Source organism: Eptesicus fuscus, chromosome 4, assembly GCF_027574615.1.
Source record: "Eptesicus fuscus isolate TK198812 chromosome 4, DD_ASM_mEF_20220401, whole genome shotgun sequence".
NCBI lineage: Eukaryota > Metazoa > Chordata > Mammalia > Chiroptera > Vespertilionidae > Eptesicus > Eptesicus fuscus.
In genome coordinates, this window is record NC_072476.1 from 78,063,352 (window position 1) to 78,083,734 (window position 20,383).

The 20,383-nt window shown below is 43.0% G+C and overlaps 1 protein-coding gene across 7 annotated transcripts in view; it reads right to left on the reverse strand.

Annotated features, from left to right (window-relative positions):
• MAST4 (microtubule associated serine/threonine kinase family member 4) overlaps positions 1–20,383 on the reverse strand; it is a 516,137-nt gene that overhangs the window by 141,689 nt on the left and 354,065 nt on the right. For 2 of the 7 annotated variants that reach the window (XM_028139567.2, XM_028139565.2), the window contains exon 1: positions 8,674–9,042. The exons of the other annotated variants lie outside the window; for them this stretch is intronic. In XM_028139567.2, coding sequence (XP_027995368.2) covers positions 8,674–8,765 — 92 coding nt within the window. In that variant the 5' untranslated portion in view covers positions 8,766–9,042. Of the gene's footprint in view, positions 1–8,673; positions 9,043–20,383 lie in introns of those variants that run through there. 7 annotated transcript variants of the gene reach the window in all.

Here is a 20,383-nt window from a genome sequence, read left to right on the forward strand (position 1 = left end):
CCTAGGTAATATACTTGGAAGTCTTTGATTCTGTATCAAAAATCTTGAGATAAGCCAAGTGAAAGTAGTATTTTTACAGGAATTATATCTCGAGTTCCAAGATCAACAAGCCATTCCAGATCAGACGTAAGAAATAACATTACATAATAGTCACTTAATAGCTATTGTTTTATGGTAACAAAGGTTTCATTTACCATATTTCCTAGAGTACTTTATTCAGCGGCAGTTTTTCCCATGACAAACATACTATTTTCCCTTAACCCCTCCATACATCTGTAAAAGGAATACACGTATAATTACAAATTCTAATTTAAAGATACCCATCATATAACATTTTAAAAGATATGACTATGAAAGGGAGATAGGTGATTTTTATGCAAGCTACAGACTCAGTGATTTTCTTTAGATTGAGTAGCTAAGAAACCTGGCAGTGGCTAGAGAATATTCTAATGGAGACTCCCGAGAGAGAAATGCTGTAAGGTCAAAGTCGGGGTCCTGAGACATCAACATGCACCTGCAATGTTTAAAATTAGAATAAAGCACAGCAAAGGCAGCTTCAGCAACTCCTCATTCATCAGGCAAGAGGAGCCAGGTGGCTGGCATCAGATTTCTTCCCTCTCTGATCCTATGACCCTAGGAGACCCCAGCAGGTTTCGCTAGTTCTTCTTCACCCAGGTGATTCGCTCAGAACCCAATACATTGCCCTCCCAAAGATACCCGCGATTGGAACTTCCTGTCCGGTTTGAAAGTTTCCAGGGACATGGAGCTTGTTCTCACCTGCTAAGAGCTAAAAGCTTATTTGAGAACTTCAGAACGCACATGGTGGTGGCCTCCCGTATGTCAAGCTCTGGACTTTGCCCTTACTTTTGCCTGCAACTACCGTTTCCTAAGAGACCCCCAACTCTAACAAATGTAAAACCTCGAAATCAGAGGGATGGAGAAAGTCCCAGGGTTCTACAATAAAGCAAGCAACAGAGGCCACCTTAAGATAAGAGATAAACATTAATGATGGTCTGTTCTTCTGACCAATCTATTTTACCTTCAAAAGCAGATCAAAGCCTAAATTCCCTCCTTGGGCCTTTTCTCTTTAAAACAAAACAACATGATGCTTCAGTTTGATATTGGCATAATTACCTCCTCTAATAAGCATGTCCAATAGCCATTAGTGTAGCTAAAACTCCCACAGGTCCTCTCATTCTGTTAGTCAGGTTTAAGGTCAACATTTTCAGAATTTACAGCCAAGTTCACCAGGGAAGCTTTCCTAATTACCAAGCTAGAGAAAAGGAGAACAAAGCGCCAGGACTGCAAGTATTGTCAACCATGTGAACTCTTACTTAGAGATCTCCGGTTACACAATGTGCCCCTTATCACAAAAACCAAATTTGCTACTCCACAGCCAGGACTTCTACTGCTCCAGAGTGACTCCGCTTTTAATAAATGTTATTACTCACACCCGGTGCCTACTACTTTCATCCGGGTAACCCCGGACCATTTTAATATCTTGTCTCGACTACTTAACTTTCAAAGGGATTACTCAGTTACCATGATGTCACTCCCAAATGACTAGGCTGAAGGTAGTAAAGATAGCTCAGATTGAATAGCTGGGTGGGTGCTCACCCACACTGGAGATGGGTGTGTTTGGGGGAAGTGGGGGTTCGGGGCCTCCAGTCTTAATGTCCCTGAGACACCAGCCTATTTCCTCTTCAACCAACACCAGGAAGAATCTCCCAAATTATTCAGAACGAGTCCTATGCCAAGCTTCCCCTCCATCTTCACACAGGGGCTCAAATGACTTCTCACTGCCAACACCTGTCAGTTTCAGTCCAGAGGCAGATGGTTCCCCTGTTTCAAAGGCATTACTTAGGCTTCTGATACCAGGATAGATGTGTAAAGAGAAGCAAGCAAAGCCATAAAAGCATATAATGTCCGACCCCCTCACTGTGAACTCACTGACAGCACCCCCCACCCCCCACCCAGTATTGACCAATTAGAGCAATGAATAGCCCAGGCCTGCCATGGGGTATATGAGATGTATTTAACAAACTCTTGAAATCTACTTTATGCACTCTCACCTCTCTCTCTGTTTCTCTCTCCATCTCTCTATCTATCATTATCTCTCATTCCTCCTCCCTCCCTTTCCGCCTCCCTTGTCCCCATAAAAGACCTACATAGTCAAGGGGCAAAACAAACAATCTGTAATCTCTTGTAAACTGCACGCGAGAGGCTAAAAGCAACATTTTCAAAATGTGCATGTGCCTGCTCGGGTCCTTTGTATCTGAGCTTTAATAGTTTGCGGTGCACAGAGTCTGCGAAGACAAACTGCTCTGGAGTGGGCCGGGACTGTGACACAAGGATTAAAGGGCGAGCCCATGGAAAGTACAGTCCAGGGCATGAAAAAAGGAAAAGGATGAAAGGAACTGCATGAGACAGGCCTGGGCAAAGCAAGGAGTGGGAGCAAATGGGCACAGAGCCTCCGGGAGGGGCTGAGCCTGCAGGTCAGGCGTGGAGGGGATGAGAGGAGGCGCAGCGAGGGCCACAGGCTTCAGCCACCTGTGGAAGAGGCTGGAGGGGCAGGCAGGGTACACTGCCCGGGCTGGGGAGGACACAGAGTGGCGGTGGGTGGAGGCTAGAGAAGCTCAGAGGCAGGGCTTTAGAGAAAGAGAAACTTCAACCATAAACACATGAGAAAGCAGATACTCATCAGGCTGTGGAAACAATTGGAGCTTCCAGACAGGAGGTGAGGAGGAACCTGTCAGAGCCTATTTGGGCGGTGAAGCAAGTGAGCAGCAGTGAGTAAGGGGATATGATTCAGGGAAGAGGGCTGCCCGGCCAGCTGTGAATATGCAGAGGCCGTGGGACACAATGACGTGTCAGTGCTGCATTTAACTACCCACAGAGAGTGGTCACCAGCCGCGGTCTCCAGTTCCGCACTTCACTCCTGTTTTCTGGCTCGGTACCTCCCCACGCCCACCCCATCGCTGCTGCTGAAGTCATCACGACTTCCCAGTTGTCAGATACGGTGCATGTGTTCATCTCCCTGTGGAGTGAGTGCTGACAGTTCTCCCCTTGGACTCCCGGTGAGAACACTCCGCTGGCTTCCTTCCTTTCTACAGGACTCTCCTCCCGGTCACCTTTCTGTGCCGACCTGCATCTCCACCCATTCCTTAAGTGGGGCATCTCCAGTTCTCCCACAGATTAACGTGACGGGTGTCTCAGACAGTCCTAATGATGACTCCCAAGTCTATTATTTCTGGTCCAGCCTCCCGAGTGCCCTGGACCTACACATCCAACTGCCTGCCTGGGGCTCTTGCTTTCCTGCCTCAGAGCCTTGCGTATTCTCAGATGCCTGCCCCCAAACTCTTCCCACAGACAGCTCTTTCTCAGCCTGCCAGCCTCCCCTTAAATATTACCTGCTCAAAGGCGTTCCCTGACCACATTATCTAAAGGAGCCTCCCACACTGTTAGTTCTCAGCTCTGACTGCCTTCCAATACTGACCACCACTTGGAAACTGACTGACTTAGATGTTTGTTCATTTGCGCGGCCCCAAGCACTCTGTCTTGTTCATTACTATAGCCTTTGCCCAGCACCGGACCTTGGTGCCACGGATGTTAGCTGAATGAAGGAATCAACACACCATGGTAATCGGCACACAACAGGTGCTCAATAACGTGGATTAACCGAGCTTTATGTCTTCCCCTCCCCGACATTTACATAGATAGCTGGTTCCTCCATCTCCCTGGTTCCTCAAGTTAAAAACCCCAGGGCCATTGTGAAATCGTTCTTCATTCCTCAGAGCCCATGGCTCATCAACTTCTGTCAATTTTATTTCTTTAGTATCTCTCAGAGGCATAATCTCACCATATCCTCTGCTCAGGCCTGCTTAACCCTTTCTATGGGCTACAACAAAAACTTATTAACTGGTTTCTAGGTCTCACCCTCCACTCCCAGACTTAAGCTCTCAGTGCGGATAGACATGTCTCTCTCTCCCAAGGATAAAGGACAAACTCCCACAATACCAAGTGTTTCAACTCTCCTCAGCTTCCTTGGCCACCACACATCTCCTTGTTGCATCAGAGTAACAATATTAATAGTTAGAATTTACTGAGAGTTTGTATATGCCAGTCATTGCATTAGGCATTTGATACCCTATGAACACAGTTTAATCTTTACAAACAGTCTTATGGGATAAGTAATTTACTTGTCCTTATTTTATAGATGGAGCAACTGAAGTCCAAAGACATTAGCTTACCCATATCATTCAAACCCAGGTGAACTGGCTTCAGATCAACCCTCTTAACCCTTGTGCTATGTTATATTACCGCCTCAAACTTCACGCTTCAGTAAGACTGAATTATGCTTCTGGTTCTTTATGCTCCGGCAATATTGTATAGTTCCTTGAACTTCATGTTGCCAAGGCCACCATGCCTTTGTACACACTATTTCTTTTGCCCCTCTGAAAGGCCCAGTTCTTGTCTGATAAATTCCAACCTATCCTGTGACCCTGGGGTGTTGCCTTTTCTATGTGGTGCGTCTCCTTGAGACCAAAGTCTGTCTTGCCTACTGACCACTCGTATGGTTTATGTGTACCTTGTAAATACTTCCCTGTAATCTAGTTTGCAATGATTCATTTGCATATTTTCACTGAAGGCAAGCCTAGGGCTTTCAGCTTTGGGTCACAGAGCCCAGGCACATAACAGATGCTCAAGAAATACGGGTTTAACTGGGCTTTTCATAAACGGGGTGAGTACAAGTTCACTAATACTTGACATGTCAGGTCGGGAGAGAAGTGCTTTTGCCATACTTTTTAAAGACATATATTCATGAGCAAAACAAAAACTTACAAAACAAACACTACAGATGTTACTGAAGAGAAGATGCAGTGTACATAAAAAATGCAATACATTCTGACAACTACAGCAGTTAGTTGAAGATCCCTGAATATACCTGCTGTTCATAGCAACTGCTGAGTAATGTGAATTCAGCAAAAAAGAAAAAAAAAAAAAAAGCCAAAAACTTTTATCCCATGGGTTCTCAGAAACATATATTTGGAAACTTGCTCAAAGTTATTTACTGAGTCACACTGCTCAAAGGCATGGATGAGGGTTTTACTGATTTAGGTCATTGAGGTTTGAAGATTATTCCTTACGCACAATGAGAACATGCAAATTTCTGACCATTAAAATTAAAAATCAAGCATCTCCTACATTCACCAGACTGTACTTTAGCAAAAGTAAAGGTGAACCTCATCGGAGCAGCAACATTTAGAAATCAGTGGAAGCCCTTTCTTTATGGTGTGACATAGAGAGAGAACAAGGGAAAGAAGCTTGATCCCTTCCCCACAACATTTTGAATCCAACGGGAAAAGATGTTATAAACGTAAGTGGTAACATAAATAAAGCAGGCAAACTCATTTCCATTCTAAGATGTGATGGGTTCTTCAAGTGAATGGGCTATCACAGACCTATGAAATTTACAGTCTCTAAAGCATGCAATTATTACTTCAGTTTAAAAATGATACATTTTAGTTAAAATAATCTATCCATTCAGCCTAGATTTCTGTCCCTCAAAGCAGCAGGTAAATAAATGGCTGCATGGCGACTGCCTTGAGGAAATAAGAGAGGGGGAGAGAAGTACAAAGCCAGTCGTAAAAAAGAAACTGTTTCCAATGGAGCATGTGAGCTTTACAACAAAAACAGCAAAGTCACCAAGGTCTGCCAAGGTCAAGACTGAAAATAATGATGGGAACAATGTACCACCTTTGGGACACAGCACAGGAACCCAGGCCTTGCGTTCAAGAGTCTAAGCCTGGGAGTAAGTCTGTAGGCATCTTTTCCCAAGAATCCAGGGAGTTAGTTATAGGCCCAGATAGGTGGAAGAGAGACCTTTAAGTTTTCCTGTGAGAGGACAAGCCAACAAACCAGTGTCATGCTGAACTGGCCAGGCGGAAGCGATGGAGCAAACCAAAGGTCTTCCATGATGGCAATTCCTTCCAAACACAGATTTAAGGAAAGAATCTGAACCCATCAGCCTCTCTCTCCTTTCTAAGGTAAGTGGTACACACGCATCCTGTCCCTAGAAGCTCTAAGGTGCTCATTCAGAGGCTCAAAGCCAGATTACACCCTTTGATAGACACAAGATGCTGATATTAAAGAAAAGGTTAAGATGAAGTTCTCTAAATCAGAATGTTAATCAGAACAAGTCCCTGGGATAAAATATGCAAAATGAATGAAAGTCAGTGCACGTGCAGAAAAGAAGCTAGGCTTGGGCAGGAGAGATATTCCAAGGAATAACGCACATCCACTGAGGGCAAGAGCCAGGCATCCTCCCCCGGACACTGGCATGCCCTCAGGGAAGCTGGAGAAGGAGAGGACACCTTGGGCATGGAAAGGTCCTTTGGAAAGGGCAGCTTTAGGGAATCTGATCAGCTACATAAGGAGCAGGGTTCACGTGGGCCGTGGAGACGAGACAGGATTTAGAGCCGTTAAGGGAGGTCACAGAAGGGGAGAGTCACACTGTAAGCGTATGCTCCATGTCCTTAGGGAAGGTCACCGAGCCGGAATGGATCACTGTATCATAAGGGAATGCAACAGCTACACACACTGCCCTGGGGAAGAGGACAGCTGCCTGCATCTTTCTGAATCTACATAATAAATATAAAGCAATGCTGGCCTTTGGAAAAGACCAACAATAAGTAGAGATACGTACAGATGATCTTCAGGACACCTATTTCCAGACTGTGAATCTTAGAAAACCCCGGTAACAAACAGGCTGTGGCAACCACTACTGTGGGAAGGTGGAGAAGAAAATCCCCTTCCCCCTCTACTGAAGAAAGGGGAGTGGAGACGGCCCGCCCCTCCACCCCCCAGCCCCTACTCTCCCACCCCTACCTACTCTCCTGTTTTGCTGGAGAGAACCCAGGTGACTTTAAAACCTAGGCTCCCTGCCGGCGTGAGCTGTCTGAATTGGAGTGTTCTGGGCTGGAGAGATATTCCCCTAAAGCTGAGATAAGACCAGCCTGAGACTTCCTCATGCCTGTGACTGTCAATAAGACTATCAACAGGTAGGCATAAGGAAGAAAGGCTCCAATGCTTTTCAGGTTTACAGACACAGGCGGGATGCCAGTGCAGACTTATCTCTGCGAGAACTGGCTGCGGAGAGAGGAGAGCCTGCCTCGCAGCCAGGACTACGCCACTCACACAGAGTAAGGGCTCCTGGCAAAGGGAAAAGGGAAGAAGCTACAAGGTTCACAGTCTTGAGGAGGAGTGGCCTTGTTCGTGTACAGCGTGATTCTCTTCAATGGATTCGTTGTTTTGTGTGTGTGTTGTTGTTTTTTTTTTTTGGGGGGGGGGTATCGGTGCATGGATGACACAGCTTGAACAAAAATGACCAATACCAAAAGTGTCTCTGAACATAAATATAATGAGAAAAACATAGTCACCCTATTTAAAAGGCGCAACTTTAGAATCTTAACATGGTTTAGTGGTACCAACACTGTTCAAGCTGCATTAGAAGGTAAGGTTGACCTAAGAATCTCTCTCTCTTACACACACACAGACGCACGCTTGTGTTTGGCTTGATCGATATATATGTGTATGTACAAATAGTATATGTGAGTATTCCAGATGCTTCTGAGATGTACGAAATACCATGGGGAAATTTAAAAATAAAGCCAATAATTAAGTTCTCCAAACTATTAATTGTCTGCATTTATGCTACAACAAGCCACAGGTATAACCAAACAGAATGAACTATTTTTTGGTGTGTTCTCTCAACACTGCAGAACAAAGATTATGAAGCTCCAAATCTGATAGCCTGCATCCTGTTGACCGGACTGCACCATTGCTCTCATGCATGTTCACGTGTATGCGCAAGGCAAGTTTTGAAGAAAAACAATGAGCCCGTATTTACACACAACTCAGAGGGTGTGCTCCCCCAAAACCACCATAATGCCCCTTTCTGTGCTAGACACGAACGGGGAGAGAGGAGAAATGGCTCCTTTAAATCACGTTCTCTCAATCCAAGTGTCAGCAACCAACTCTAACCTGCCTTTCACTTATGGCATGAGCTTCATCTTGCTTTTTATTAAGTCTTTTTCCCTCCCACCTATTCTATCAACTGTATGTTACCAAATGAAAAGGCCAGACCCGTATGCCAGCAAAGCAGTAAAAAACAAACAAAACAAAACAAAAAAACCACACACATAAACCCAAATGGCAAAGTTATACAGACCTGTCTCTTTAAGCAGACAATTCAAAACAGGATAACCTGAACTATCTTTGTATAGTACATGTGCATTTATAAAGGTCAAATATTTAATAGAAGGGACATCTGAAAGCCTCTCCAAAGAGAAGCAGAAGCCCTGATGTGTGGGTGGATGAAATCTGAAATCGATAAACATGATCAGATCAAAGAGATAAGACTCAAAGTCTCTTCTCCCCCTTCCCCTTTTCTCTCCCCACCACTCACAATTCCACCTCATGCCATCCACATTTCCAAAGAACCCCCACCCCCGAGAAGTCCATTCATCAGGATCCCCCCCCCCCCCCCCGAAATCCACCAGGAGGAGAGAATACCTGAAACAATGCCCCCCCGGGGCAAGGTACTAACTTTTCAAACTGTCACGCAATAAACAACGCATTCCCTCTCCTGGCAAAGGGTCCCCGCGTTTTTACCTTTGTGTTCGCCGCAGCCTGTTCCCACTCCTCAAATGAGGCAGAGTAAAGTTTGAGAGCACAGTCCAGAAATTGGGGTCCGACATATCCATGCCTTTCTTGAATTCGCTGCGGGTTCAAGGCTATAAGGATCAACACGGGGAGGGGAAGGCGAAGCTCCCTGGGATCTACCTACTCGCTCCCTGCAGAGGAGCGTGCTGCGACCTGGGATCTGGGGAGCAACTCGGAGACGTCTGAGAAGCGCCGTCCCGGTCTTTCATGGACCCACAGCCATTTCTCCGGGGCTCAGGAAACTTATTTCCTCTCGGGTCTGCCCTCTCCTGGGCAGCCTTGGCCGGCTACACACAGTAAGTACAAGAGTTGGGCCCTGCGTTCTGCTCAAAATGCTGTCTGTGTGCGACTCGGTCCAAGGTACTTTGTCATCCCTTTGGCAGATACCATTTGCAGCGCCCGCGGGGGGGTCGGGGAAGACGACTATTTTAAGTCTTGGGTTCCGGGAGGCTGTTGCTTATCAGGAAACCATTCAACATCCGAACATGCCCAGTGCTGAGTTTCCTTTTGGTATCTACATACAAGGAAAAGAATGTCCATGGAAAAAAGCTCCTCTTTCGCTCCCCCTCCCCCCCAAAGGAAACTTACAAGCACTTTTACAAAATTGGCCTCCTGGCCCACTTGAGCGGGACACCTTTGTGTGGCCTCCCAGCCTGGCGCTGAGAGGGGGGTGGGCTGCGGGGACCCCTCCCCACCCGCGGACACCCCAGGGGGAGCAGAGCGGGGCCTCATGGGAAAGGGAGCAGCGGCGACCTGGGTGGAAGCCCAGACCACGGAGCCAGGACACCCAAGCATCTCCGCCTCTGCTGCGCCGTCCCCCCGCCCCCCCCCGCCCCGAGCCCCAAATGGATCATCCCCCCCAAAATAAATAAATCAATCCAGCTGCTCCAGGAGCGGTGAAGTGTGGGCTCACACACCTGAAGGCTAATCTGTGATTCACTGCAGAATGGGTCACCATGAAAATACTCCAGGGAAGTCGGTCATGACCTGCTGGGACGCTGTTTGCTGGGTAGGAAAACCACGCCAACGGGCTTCCACCCTCACCTCGGTAAACTACATTTATGAGTGACACGCAGTTGAATTACCACAGTGCACACCTGTTTGGCTTCAGACTGCAAGGACTTATCTAGAAAATGGCCAACCACCAGGATTAAAGACACTGTCTGCATTTATTTAACAAATGCTAGGATGATTTCCCTTCCAAGTGCATTAGAGCTTGAATGGAAGGAATGAAGGGGAGGTTGAAGAGATGTCACTGTTATTCATTTTGAAGAAGGGTGTGGTATTCAAATAACTCCCCAAACTGACAAATCTTCATATAAAAGTCTAAAGAAAAAAAAAAAGGAATTTAAATTAGCTCTCTTAAATCTGGGGTAATATGGCAAGAGATGCTACTCTTTTTAATTAAGCAAAAATAGCTTGTAAAAATGGTTTAGTTTATCCAGTAAATACAAACTTGCTAACAGAAATAGGAGGGTTACAAGAAGGGGTGGGGCAGCTGACCAGGAAGACAGGGTTAAACAAAGGACAGGAGTCCACTTGGGGATCCTCTGTATCCAATTCTTGTAACCCACAGAAGTATTTCCACCCCAAGGACTCTAAGGATTTCTGATGACAATTCTTGTACAGGTCTTTTTTATGCATTATCTCCTCAAATGCTTACAGAGCCTCCTCAGATCCTTGAAACCCACAAAGGTAGACAAATAAGGCAATATTTTCTCAATTTCACAAGTGACAAAATACACTTCACCAGATACTTATGGGCTTGGTCCAGTATTTTTGCCCCATACTAAGCCATTTATTCTTAGGAAAATGTAAGTATTTAAAAAGTTATTTTTTGCCGAAACCAGTTTGGCTCAGTGGATAGAGCGTCGGTCTGCAGACTGAAAGGTCCCAGGTTCGATTCCGGTCAAGGGCATGTACATTGGTTGCGGGCACATTCTCGGTAGGGGGTGTGCAAGAGGCAGCTGGTCGATGTTTCTCTCTCATCGATGTTTCTAGCTCTCTGTCCCTCTCCTTTCCTCTCTGTAAAAAATCAATAAAATATTTTTAAAAAAAAGAAAAAAAAAGTTATTTTTTAAAGGCTTACAATCTCTGCCCATTTCCCCCATTCTTATGGGGTCCATGATAGGACCAACCTCTATGAGACTGACCTACATAAATGAGATGACATACATAAGCCCCTTCCAGCAGTGTCTGAAACACATTTCATGTAAACGTTCACAATCCTAGTATGCAGAAGCTAAGAGAATACTATGCTGAGAAATGTAAGACTGGAACAGAGGGCCCCCTTCCTACCCCCCAACACCCTCTACTTTTATGTGCTGGTCACACCGAACTAAATTGATTGTGTACTGCTGTCTTCCCTATTAATCTGTTAGTTCCTCAAGGGTAAAATCATGTTTTATTGATCTTTGTATTTCCAAAATCTGACAGTTCCTGAGCATTTAATGAATGTGTTTTAAATGGAGATGCTTTAGATGCTCAGGTATCTATTCTTTCTCTCAGGATGTCAAAATTATCGGTATTAGCAGGTCAGCTGATTTTCTCAAACAATCCTAAATTCTTAAGAACCCCATGAGGATATTTTTAAATTCTAAAGACTTTCTCTTATTGACTCACTTTTACCTACATTCTGTAACTGAAAACAGATGTGCTAACATTCCTCAGAAATGTCACATGGCTCTAAGAAATGTCACAACTAAATCCAATCCAAGGGAAATTCTTTGAATTCCCCCCATCCCTACCCCAAAGCTAAGCCCAGGGAATCATTTTTGTGCTCACTTTTAGGTATCTGAATTTAAGAGGAATAATTACATATCAGAAGCTTCCCAAAAAAGAACAATCAAGAAGGAGAAAGGGGACTTGTATGTGTACTATATGAATTATGGGTTGAAGGAACTCTGTGTTGAAGAAGAGAAAGTTTAGAGAACAAGTGAGAGAGGTCCCTAAATAGTGAAATAACTACTATGTGGAAGAACCTTTGGACCCAAAGGTGAAAACGGCTGAAATAAGGAAGGACTTCCTATAAGGTGTCTGAGCAGAGGTAACTTGAAGGAGATGAGGTGGGTGGGACTCAATTCTGGATGGTTTCAAGACCTGATAATTCTGTATCTCTGAACTCTTGTACTCTCTATGGTCCTTCTAGAAAAGCCCATGCATTTGGGCAGCACCTAAAATGGATAAATCAATGATAGTAAATATTTATTTCTTCTCTTGATTGAATGATTCATACCCTAACCTGTGGTCAGAAGATGTCATTACTATCTCCACTCTGTATATTTTGGGGAATCCATCATGCATATTCTCGAAGGATGGGTAAGGAAGGACATGAGTATTTTTAGCTAGGTAACTTTATATGTTTTTTACACTTAAAGGGCTTGGGAGAATTTGGGTTGTATCCAAAATGAAAAAATAAAAATAGGTAAAGTAATGAGGATCCAGAAATGAACTAGTTAATACAGTGAAAGTGGCTGATATATTCCCACACTCATTTAAGATTAAGAGTAGGTGTGACTTGTCTTTTAACCTGTTTGACTTGCTTGGGGAACCTATGATTCAGAAGATAATGCAGTCAGTAAACACAAGAATTAAAATTGTCAGAACTACTGACATTTTCCTACAGATAAAATAATTATATTGGCAGACACTAGAGTATAGTTTAGTTGCAACTGTGGTAAAACTCTGGCTATGGAACTAAGAGGGAATTGAGATTATTGGAAATTCTTAAGACAATAGTTGGTCTAGGTCAGTATACAGATATTTAGCAAGACTTTTCTACTTATTGCACAACAACTAAGCCTACACAGCAATGGGCAAGCTTTGTGATCCTAGACGCTCATTCATTTCATCAGGATGTTATTATCTGACATTGTTTTTATGAGAAAGGTAAATAAGATTGAAAAACAAGCTTGCATGCTACTGAAATACTAGCTCAGGACTCAATGAGTGTTTTACAAATGGGCAAGTTCTTCATTATGTACCCCCGTCCTACATATAAAAAATTCCAGGTCCTTTCCACTGACTTCAATTTTCTCTATTTATCATCCTTTGCTCACTCCGTAGGGTTTGCCCCAATCCTACACAGAACAGTGTTAAATATCCCTGGAGCCTCGCCTTGAACTTAGACACCGTGAGAGACTACGTTTACTACTATAGGTGTGAGGCCTGAGAAGCTATCAGCTCCCCTCTGGCCACAGGGCCATGTCCAATGAGAAGACGTTAAGGAAAGTGAGGTTTATATTGAGTTTCCAAACATATTCTACCCGATCTTGGCCTCATCCAGGGATTCTGCTAGAAATTAATGTTGATTTCCATATACCACCATCTTCAGAGCACCTACAAGTGACTGCCTTCCCAAGGCTGTCCACACCTACAGGTCTACTTTGGTCACCTTCCAAATGCTGCCTTGAGAGTTTAAGGGTAGGAGGGCTTGCCCATCTTGAATGAGCAATCCTTGTAAACATTGTACATCTTGAGAAATAAGGTTTCAAGACTGGGCTAGAAATGTGAAGAAAGTTGTATCAATGGAGGCAGGTTGAAAGAAAGCTCTTCTAGTGTTATTATTAAACTTTTTTTTTTCTCTCACATTACTAAAATATAAAGGGAGATAAAAAGTTAAATAAAATTAACTTGCGGGATAGATCTGAATATTAAAAAACAAGAGATGAATAATTAAGGTTGTATTATCCTTGGAATATTAAAACTACTTTTTAAGTAATATCACAAGGTAGAGAGATTAAGATTTCTAGAGTGAGTAGATTAAAAAATGAAACAAAGTAAAATAGATTTATATTGCCCGGCTAATGAGGCTCAACAGTTGAGCATCGACCTATGAATCAGGAAGGAAGTCACAGTTTGATTCCCAGTCAGGGCACACACCTGGGTTGCAGCTCGATCCCCAGTAGGGGATGTGCAAGAGGCAGCCATCATTGTTTCTATCTCTCTCTCCCCCTTCCTTCCTCTTTGAAATCAATACAAATATATTTTTTAAAATTGATCTGTATTTTTAAATCAGGTAAACAGAGATGGGTTGAACAGAGAACTACATAGTCTCCAAGAGCAGGTTGGAGGATAAGGTCCAAGACAGGAAAGGACAAGCCAAAGACTGGCCAAAATGGGGAGAGAATGTAACATTTCCCTCATGTATTCCCTGGATCCCGGGAGAATCAGAAACTCAGAAAATGTAGCAAATAACCAACGACTTTACAAAATCTAAGAGGAGAGAGCAGACAGATATGGGAAATGAAGTACTTTTCTCCCAAATGACTGACTCCTTGGCTTGTGTGATAGAGAATAGCATAGAGCAGTGGTCAGCAAACCGCGGCTTGCGAGCCACATGCGGCTCTTTGGCCCCTTGAGTGTGGCTCTTCCACAAAATACCACATGTGGGTGCGCACATACAGTGCGATTGAAACTTCGTGGCCCATGCGCAGAAGTCGGTTTTCGGCCTGGGCGAGCCTATTTGAAGAAGAGGGGTTAGAACACTCAAGGGGCCTAAGTGCCGCATGTGGCTTGCGAGCCGCGGTTTGCTGACCACTGGCATAGAGCATGCGTGAAGGTGGCCCAGCATGTAGGACCAGGGAGGGTTTCATAATCACTGCTTCTAAACATATCACCCCAGCACTCTATCCTCTGACTTTCAAGTAGGGAAAGGCCTTGGGAGAAGCCCCAGAGCTTAGTTTGACAGAATCCCACTCCCTGAAAGAGGAAATGGACAGAAAAGGTATATGATCCTTACAGGGCTGGAGGGGTCATCCTGTAGGAAGGTGACACTGACAGCCAGCCAGAGAGGAATATTTCTTTCTATCTAAACCCGCCTTCTGAAAGGCCCATCCATTGACCACACTGAGCCCTGGCTTCCAATAGAGCTAAGCTATCCAATCATGGAGCCGAGAGCAAGGCTTGGAGATCAGCACCCTCATCTGACAAATGGAGGGCTAACTGCTCTCTTGCTTTAAGACCAAACTTGTTGCCACTTATTCTAGGCAGCCTTCCTGGGAGCCTCCTGATCCCCACTGGGTTAGGTATTCCTCCACTGGGCTCTGCTTGTTTGCAGATTAGTCTTCCTTGGAATGAGAGGCCCATGAGGACAGGGGCTGTATCTCCTTCATCTTTAAACCCTCAATACAAGCATTAGAAGGAATGTTAGGGCAAGGGAGAAAGGCTTTGCACAAGGTTAGAAAGATACCTGATAGAAAAGTTAGGTCTAGAATCCTGATATTTTGAAGACACAGGTTGAATATGTCTTCACAAGATTTTTCTGTCTATTCCTCTTTGAGTCTGTTCCATTATCTATCTACGCTGCACCCGTTAGGCAGGTCTGTTATCTCAAATTTCAAAATCTCAGAAAATATAGATCACGTATATATATAGCTGTATGTATACATGAATATGTATAAACTGGTTTGTAAGAAATACCAAATGTTTTTTTGGCTGTAACAGTGACCCTCCGATATTAATAACTGCCTAAGATCTCAGTCTGGAGTGAACTTCAAGGACATGGTATTTCTTGTTCTAGAAGCTTAGGTCTAAGATAAATCATTTGTCATCCAGCTCCTGAGCATGAATTAACAAGACAATTATAAGAAGTGCCAATTTGGTTCAAGTGGGTCAGTGTAAGTTATATTAAGCCCTGAGGTAAGTACACTAAGACCTTTCTGTAATATAGGATTAAGGTTAATTCATCAGTTCTTCTTTTTTGGGATATTTTTCCAGGTCACACATCTTAAGTTACGGGAAATTATCCCATTAAAATAAGAGGTGAGAATTTCCATGGATGTACCATACAGGGAACATAGCAAACTGAGGTAGAAAGCATGTGCTTCCATAGCAATCAGAATTTTATTCCATAAAGTTTACTCAAATTATTACACAAATTGAGGACAATATGTCAGTGAAGACACAATATTTTTAGCCAAGGAGTTCTCAAGCAAACTTTAGTATCTCTATCTATTAAGTTATGCCATTTTCATACCAACAAAAAAAAATTAAGAAAAATATTAATTCATAGGAGAATTTTAAATATGGTAGGCATGAAAAGTCTTTAGTCTAACTATCATAGAAATGCAATTAAAGCATCAATCAGATATTATCACCCATTTAACTGGCAAAGATTAAAAAAAGACAATACTCAGTGCTAGCAAGAGTGCAAGGAGATAAGCTCTCTCTACCAATTTTCTGGAAAGCAACCTGGAGAATGAGAACACATATACACAGACATCCTATCTAATAAAAGAGTAATATGCAAATTGACCATCACTCCAACACACAAGATGGCTGCTCCCATGTGGTCAAAGATGGCTGCCCCCATGTGGACACAAAATGGCCACCACAAGATGGCCAGCAGAGGAGGGCAGTTGGGAGGGACCAAGCCTGCAAGGGAGGGCATTTGTGGGCGATCAGGCCAGCAGGGGAGGGCAGTTGGGAGGGACCAGGTCTGCAGGGGAGGGCAGTTAGGGGTGACCAGGTCAGCAGAGGAGGGAAGTTGGAGGCGACAAGGCCTGCAGGGAAGGGCAGTTGGAGGGGTGGGGGGACCCAGGCCTGAAGGGGAGAGCAGTTGAGGGGGACAAGGCCTTTAGGGGGGCAGTTAGGGGTGACCAGGCTTGCAGGGGAGGGCAGTTAGGGATAAACAGGCTGGCAGGGGAGCAGTTAGGCATCAATCAGGCTGGCAAGGGAGTGGTTAGGCGGTGATCAGGCTGGCAGGCAGAAGCGGTTGGGGCAATCAGGAAGGCAGGCAGGCAGGCGAGCAGTTGGGAGCCAGCAGTTCTGGATTGTGAGAGGGATGTCTGACTGCCCATTTAGGCCTGATCCCAGTAGGGGTCCCAGATTGGAGAGGGTACAGGCTGGGCTGAGGGACACCCCCCCCCTCCTGTGCATGAATTTTGTGTACCGGGACTCTAATATACCTATAAATGTGTTGTGTGCATATATACATATACATCTAATACACACATGTATATATGTAGTATATAAAGGTTGACATCCTAAGATTTACACAAATATCATCAAGTATGTGCACAAAAATTCATGCATATGGAATTTAAACTCACAATTCCTTATAACAGCAAAATACTGGGGGGGGGGGATCTAAAGGTATAAAACAAGGACAATTGTTAATGAATAGCCAACAAATGAAATGATGAAACCAACAAAGACCATTATGGTAGATAGAATAATATATTCTAAAGCTATCCAGCTTCTAAACCCTGGAACTTATGAATATGGTATTTTATATGTAAAAAGGGATTTTGCAGACATGATTAAATTAAGGATCTGGAGACCAGGAGGTTATCCTAGAAAACCTGGGTGGGCCTAGATGTAATCATGCATCTTAATACAAGGAAGCAGAAGAACACTGGACAAGGGAAGAAGGCAATGTGACACTGAAGCAAGATGCTGTCTGTGCTGCTGGCTTTGAAGATGGAGGAAGGGGCCCTGAGCCAAGGAATACAGCATGCAGCTCTGGAAGCTGAGAAACGCAAGAAAAACTCCATCCTAGGGTTGCTAAGGAGCTTAAGCCTGCTGAGACCTTGACGTTAGCCCAGGGCAACTTATTGCACACTTCTGATCTCTAGAACTCTCAGAGAACAAAATATATGTTATTTTAAACAACTTCATTTGTCATAATTTATTACAACAGTAATTTGTTACAGTGGCCATAGGAAATAAAAACAATGTTTTTAAAAATTATCTAATAAATGATAAATGCTTCTGAAATATGTTTGAAAAAAGTGGAGCACTTCCATGATAATAAATTGTTTATTATATATATGAGTTTAAAAGTTGGAACTAAAAGTATTTTTAGTGAACATCTATGAGTGTGGGATTATGGTTGATTTTATTCCTCTTTATACTTTTTATATTTTTTTACGACTCTATATTATTTTTAATTAAGATTGAAAACCTTAATTTCCAGAAGCCACACATCTGACAGAGTCTTTGTTTCATGACATGAAAGTTCAAGTTCCTGATGATTTTTGAATATTTTTCAAGAGTTTATAAACTTATGAATACACAGTTTTACTCAGGCATTTTCATAAAATTTGATGGATAGTTTTTGACAAATAAAATAAAATGCATATATGCAAGCTATCCAAACCTTAGAAATAAATACTAAAAATGCTTTCAAAGTAATCTTTCCAACTCCCGGGAATTTTAAAATATAAAAATGAAAAAATATCTGTTTTCTACACATAAATCTTTACCTGTTTATGGCAACTAGGGAAATAGGTGTTTTTAAAGCTTACTGGGTTATAAATCTGTATGGTGGCTTGTTTTAGGTTGAATATATATGTTATTATTTATAGATTGGTCTGGCTGTACATTTTACCCAAGGAGTTTTGAATTTCAGACCTGCTTCACTCCATTGTACTGTATATGAAAGCTTTCTTCTTTCATTGCTCAGAAAAATCATGTACTTTTGAAAAGCTCACTTTTAACATCAGTCAAATATGTATAAAGTAAAAAATGATGTGCTTAATTTCAAAACATATTAGCTATAATTTGGGATTACCTCTCCCCTCTCTGCAATATACACAACCTTGTTATTTTCCATGAGGCTAGATAATTCAGACGTTACTGTCTTTGTTTAGCTATACTGTTAGGACTGAAAAGCAAAGACCAAGTTTCTGGTACCAACCAGAGAAATATTTTTTGAACCAATGTCATACATGTCACAGATGACAACCATATTAAAGTTCAGAGTTACCAGAAACTTAAAGAAACAAGTTATTCCAGTCATTAAGAGTTATAATACTAGCCAATCATGCCACCAATATAGTGACAGATGGGTGATGGATTAATATCTATTGTGAAGAATTGTCTCTATAGGTGGCTCTTAGGAAATGAACTACGTACAGAGTTACAAAGAATGCTAAAACACCAAGGATAAAGAAAAACAAGGCCAGATGACATCTACACAGCAGGCATAGAAAACTAAAGAGAGTAGAGCAATCCTTACTTAGAAGTGGCAGAAAAATACAGTACACTCTCGATTTTGCACACCTTGATTTAACAGACTTCGGATTTAACAGACAAAATTTTGGGTCCCTGTGTCATATGTGAAAATTAATAACCCTGTTAATTTTTAAATGCTTTTATCCAAGATTTGCTTATAGTACTAAATTAACAAGGTGTTGTTGTTGTTGTTGTTGTTGTTAATTCACTATTTTTAACAAATTTTAGCAAATAGACTACATGTTGGAAAAAACACTGTAGCAATTTCACTGACATAAATAAATATTACATATCTACAACTAAAGCCTACATATTTACATCCAAGAGTCACTGCGAGTAAACGATGTTTGGGGAATGATTAGCAGGTGATCACACCACATCTCCAGCCGTAATTGGTTCTGCTGTCTCAAGGCGTGACTCTCTTGAGCAGTTTTAACACATGTGGTCAACGTTCCACGTGCGCTAAGCCACGCCCAGTGTGTGCATTTGTTTACTTGCGGTGACCTGTGAATGCACGCATTGACTAGACCTACTCAGTAGAAATTTAAAGTTATGGTAATACATATAGAAAACTTTTCCATGAAATTATACTTTTCATACATACTTGATTTTAATTACACAAGCTAACTAATTTGTCAATTTTTTAACATACTCATTTGGAAAACCTACTTTATTATATAACAGATTTCCTGCTTTAACGGACACCCCCCCCCCCCTCGCCCAAATTAGACTATTATATCAAGGTTTTATTGTACACCGGTTTGGAAAATTAGATAATAGAAAAAAAGTGAACTGGGGGAGTTTTTGCTGTATATAAGATGATAAAAGAACAACTGGCCACACCCCGGTCATGCCTCCATGACCTCTTGCCTGAATTGGTTCCACACCCTTATGGCTCCCACCCAAACTGTTCTCCCACAGCTGCCCAGCTCCACTGTGTGCGGGCTGTGCAATCTCTTCCCTCTCCCAGGAAACCCAGCTCATGGCACCCACTGTGCCAGCAATATTTCTTCAAGTATGGTGTCTTCCCTCCCATCATTAAACTATCTGAAGTGCTTGTTAGAAATACAGACTAGGTGAGGCTTCTCCACACTGCTGATCCAGCTTTCCTGGGAGTAAAGCCCAGGAATCTGCATTCTACCAAAATGCCCATGGTATCCTTATGCACACTAAAGCACGAGAGATTTTTCATAGGAAAATCAAAACCTCTTCAAAGAGAACACTTTATGATGGAATCCCTTGTTATCTCTCCTTCCTCGTCCTTTGACACATCTCCTTGTGGTTTATGCTCCAATAGTAATAAATTACGTACTTGTCAAAAATATTGAATGACTTTAAGATCCTCGGACACTGTAGCTGGGCCACACCTCATTGCCTTTGCACACCCTGTTCCCTGTTTCTAGAATTCCCACCTCTTTTGCCTGCAAAACTTCTGTGCATCTTTCACATGTGAGGTGGAAGGTCACCGCTCCAGCAAAGTCTGCCTGACTCTCTCTTGCAAGCAGAAGTGTTTTCCCTCCTGGATCTCCAATGAGTTTCAGGCACGCCCATGCCTCTTGTCTAGCAGTCATTCTCCAGTGGCCCCATGGGGTGCTTATGGGTCCAATTCTCCACTAGGCTTTGAGTTCTCGGAGTGCAAGGACAATTTCTATTCATCTGTGTATGCCTCAAAATACACAGCAGAAACTCAGCAGAATGTATG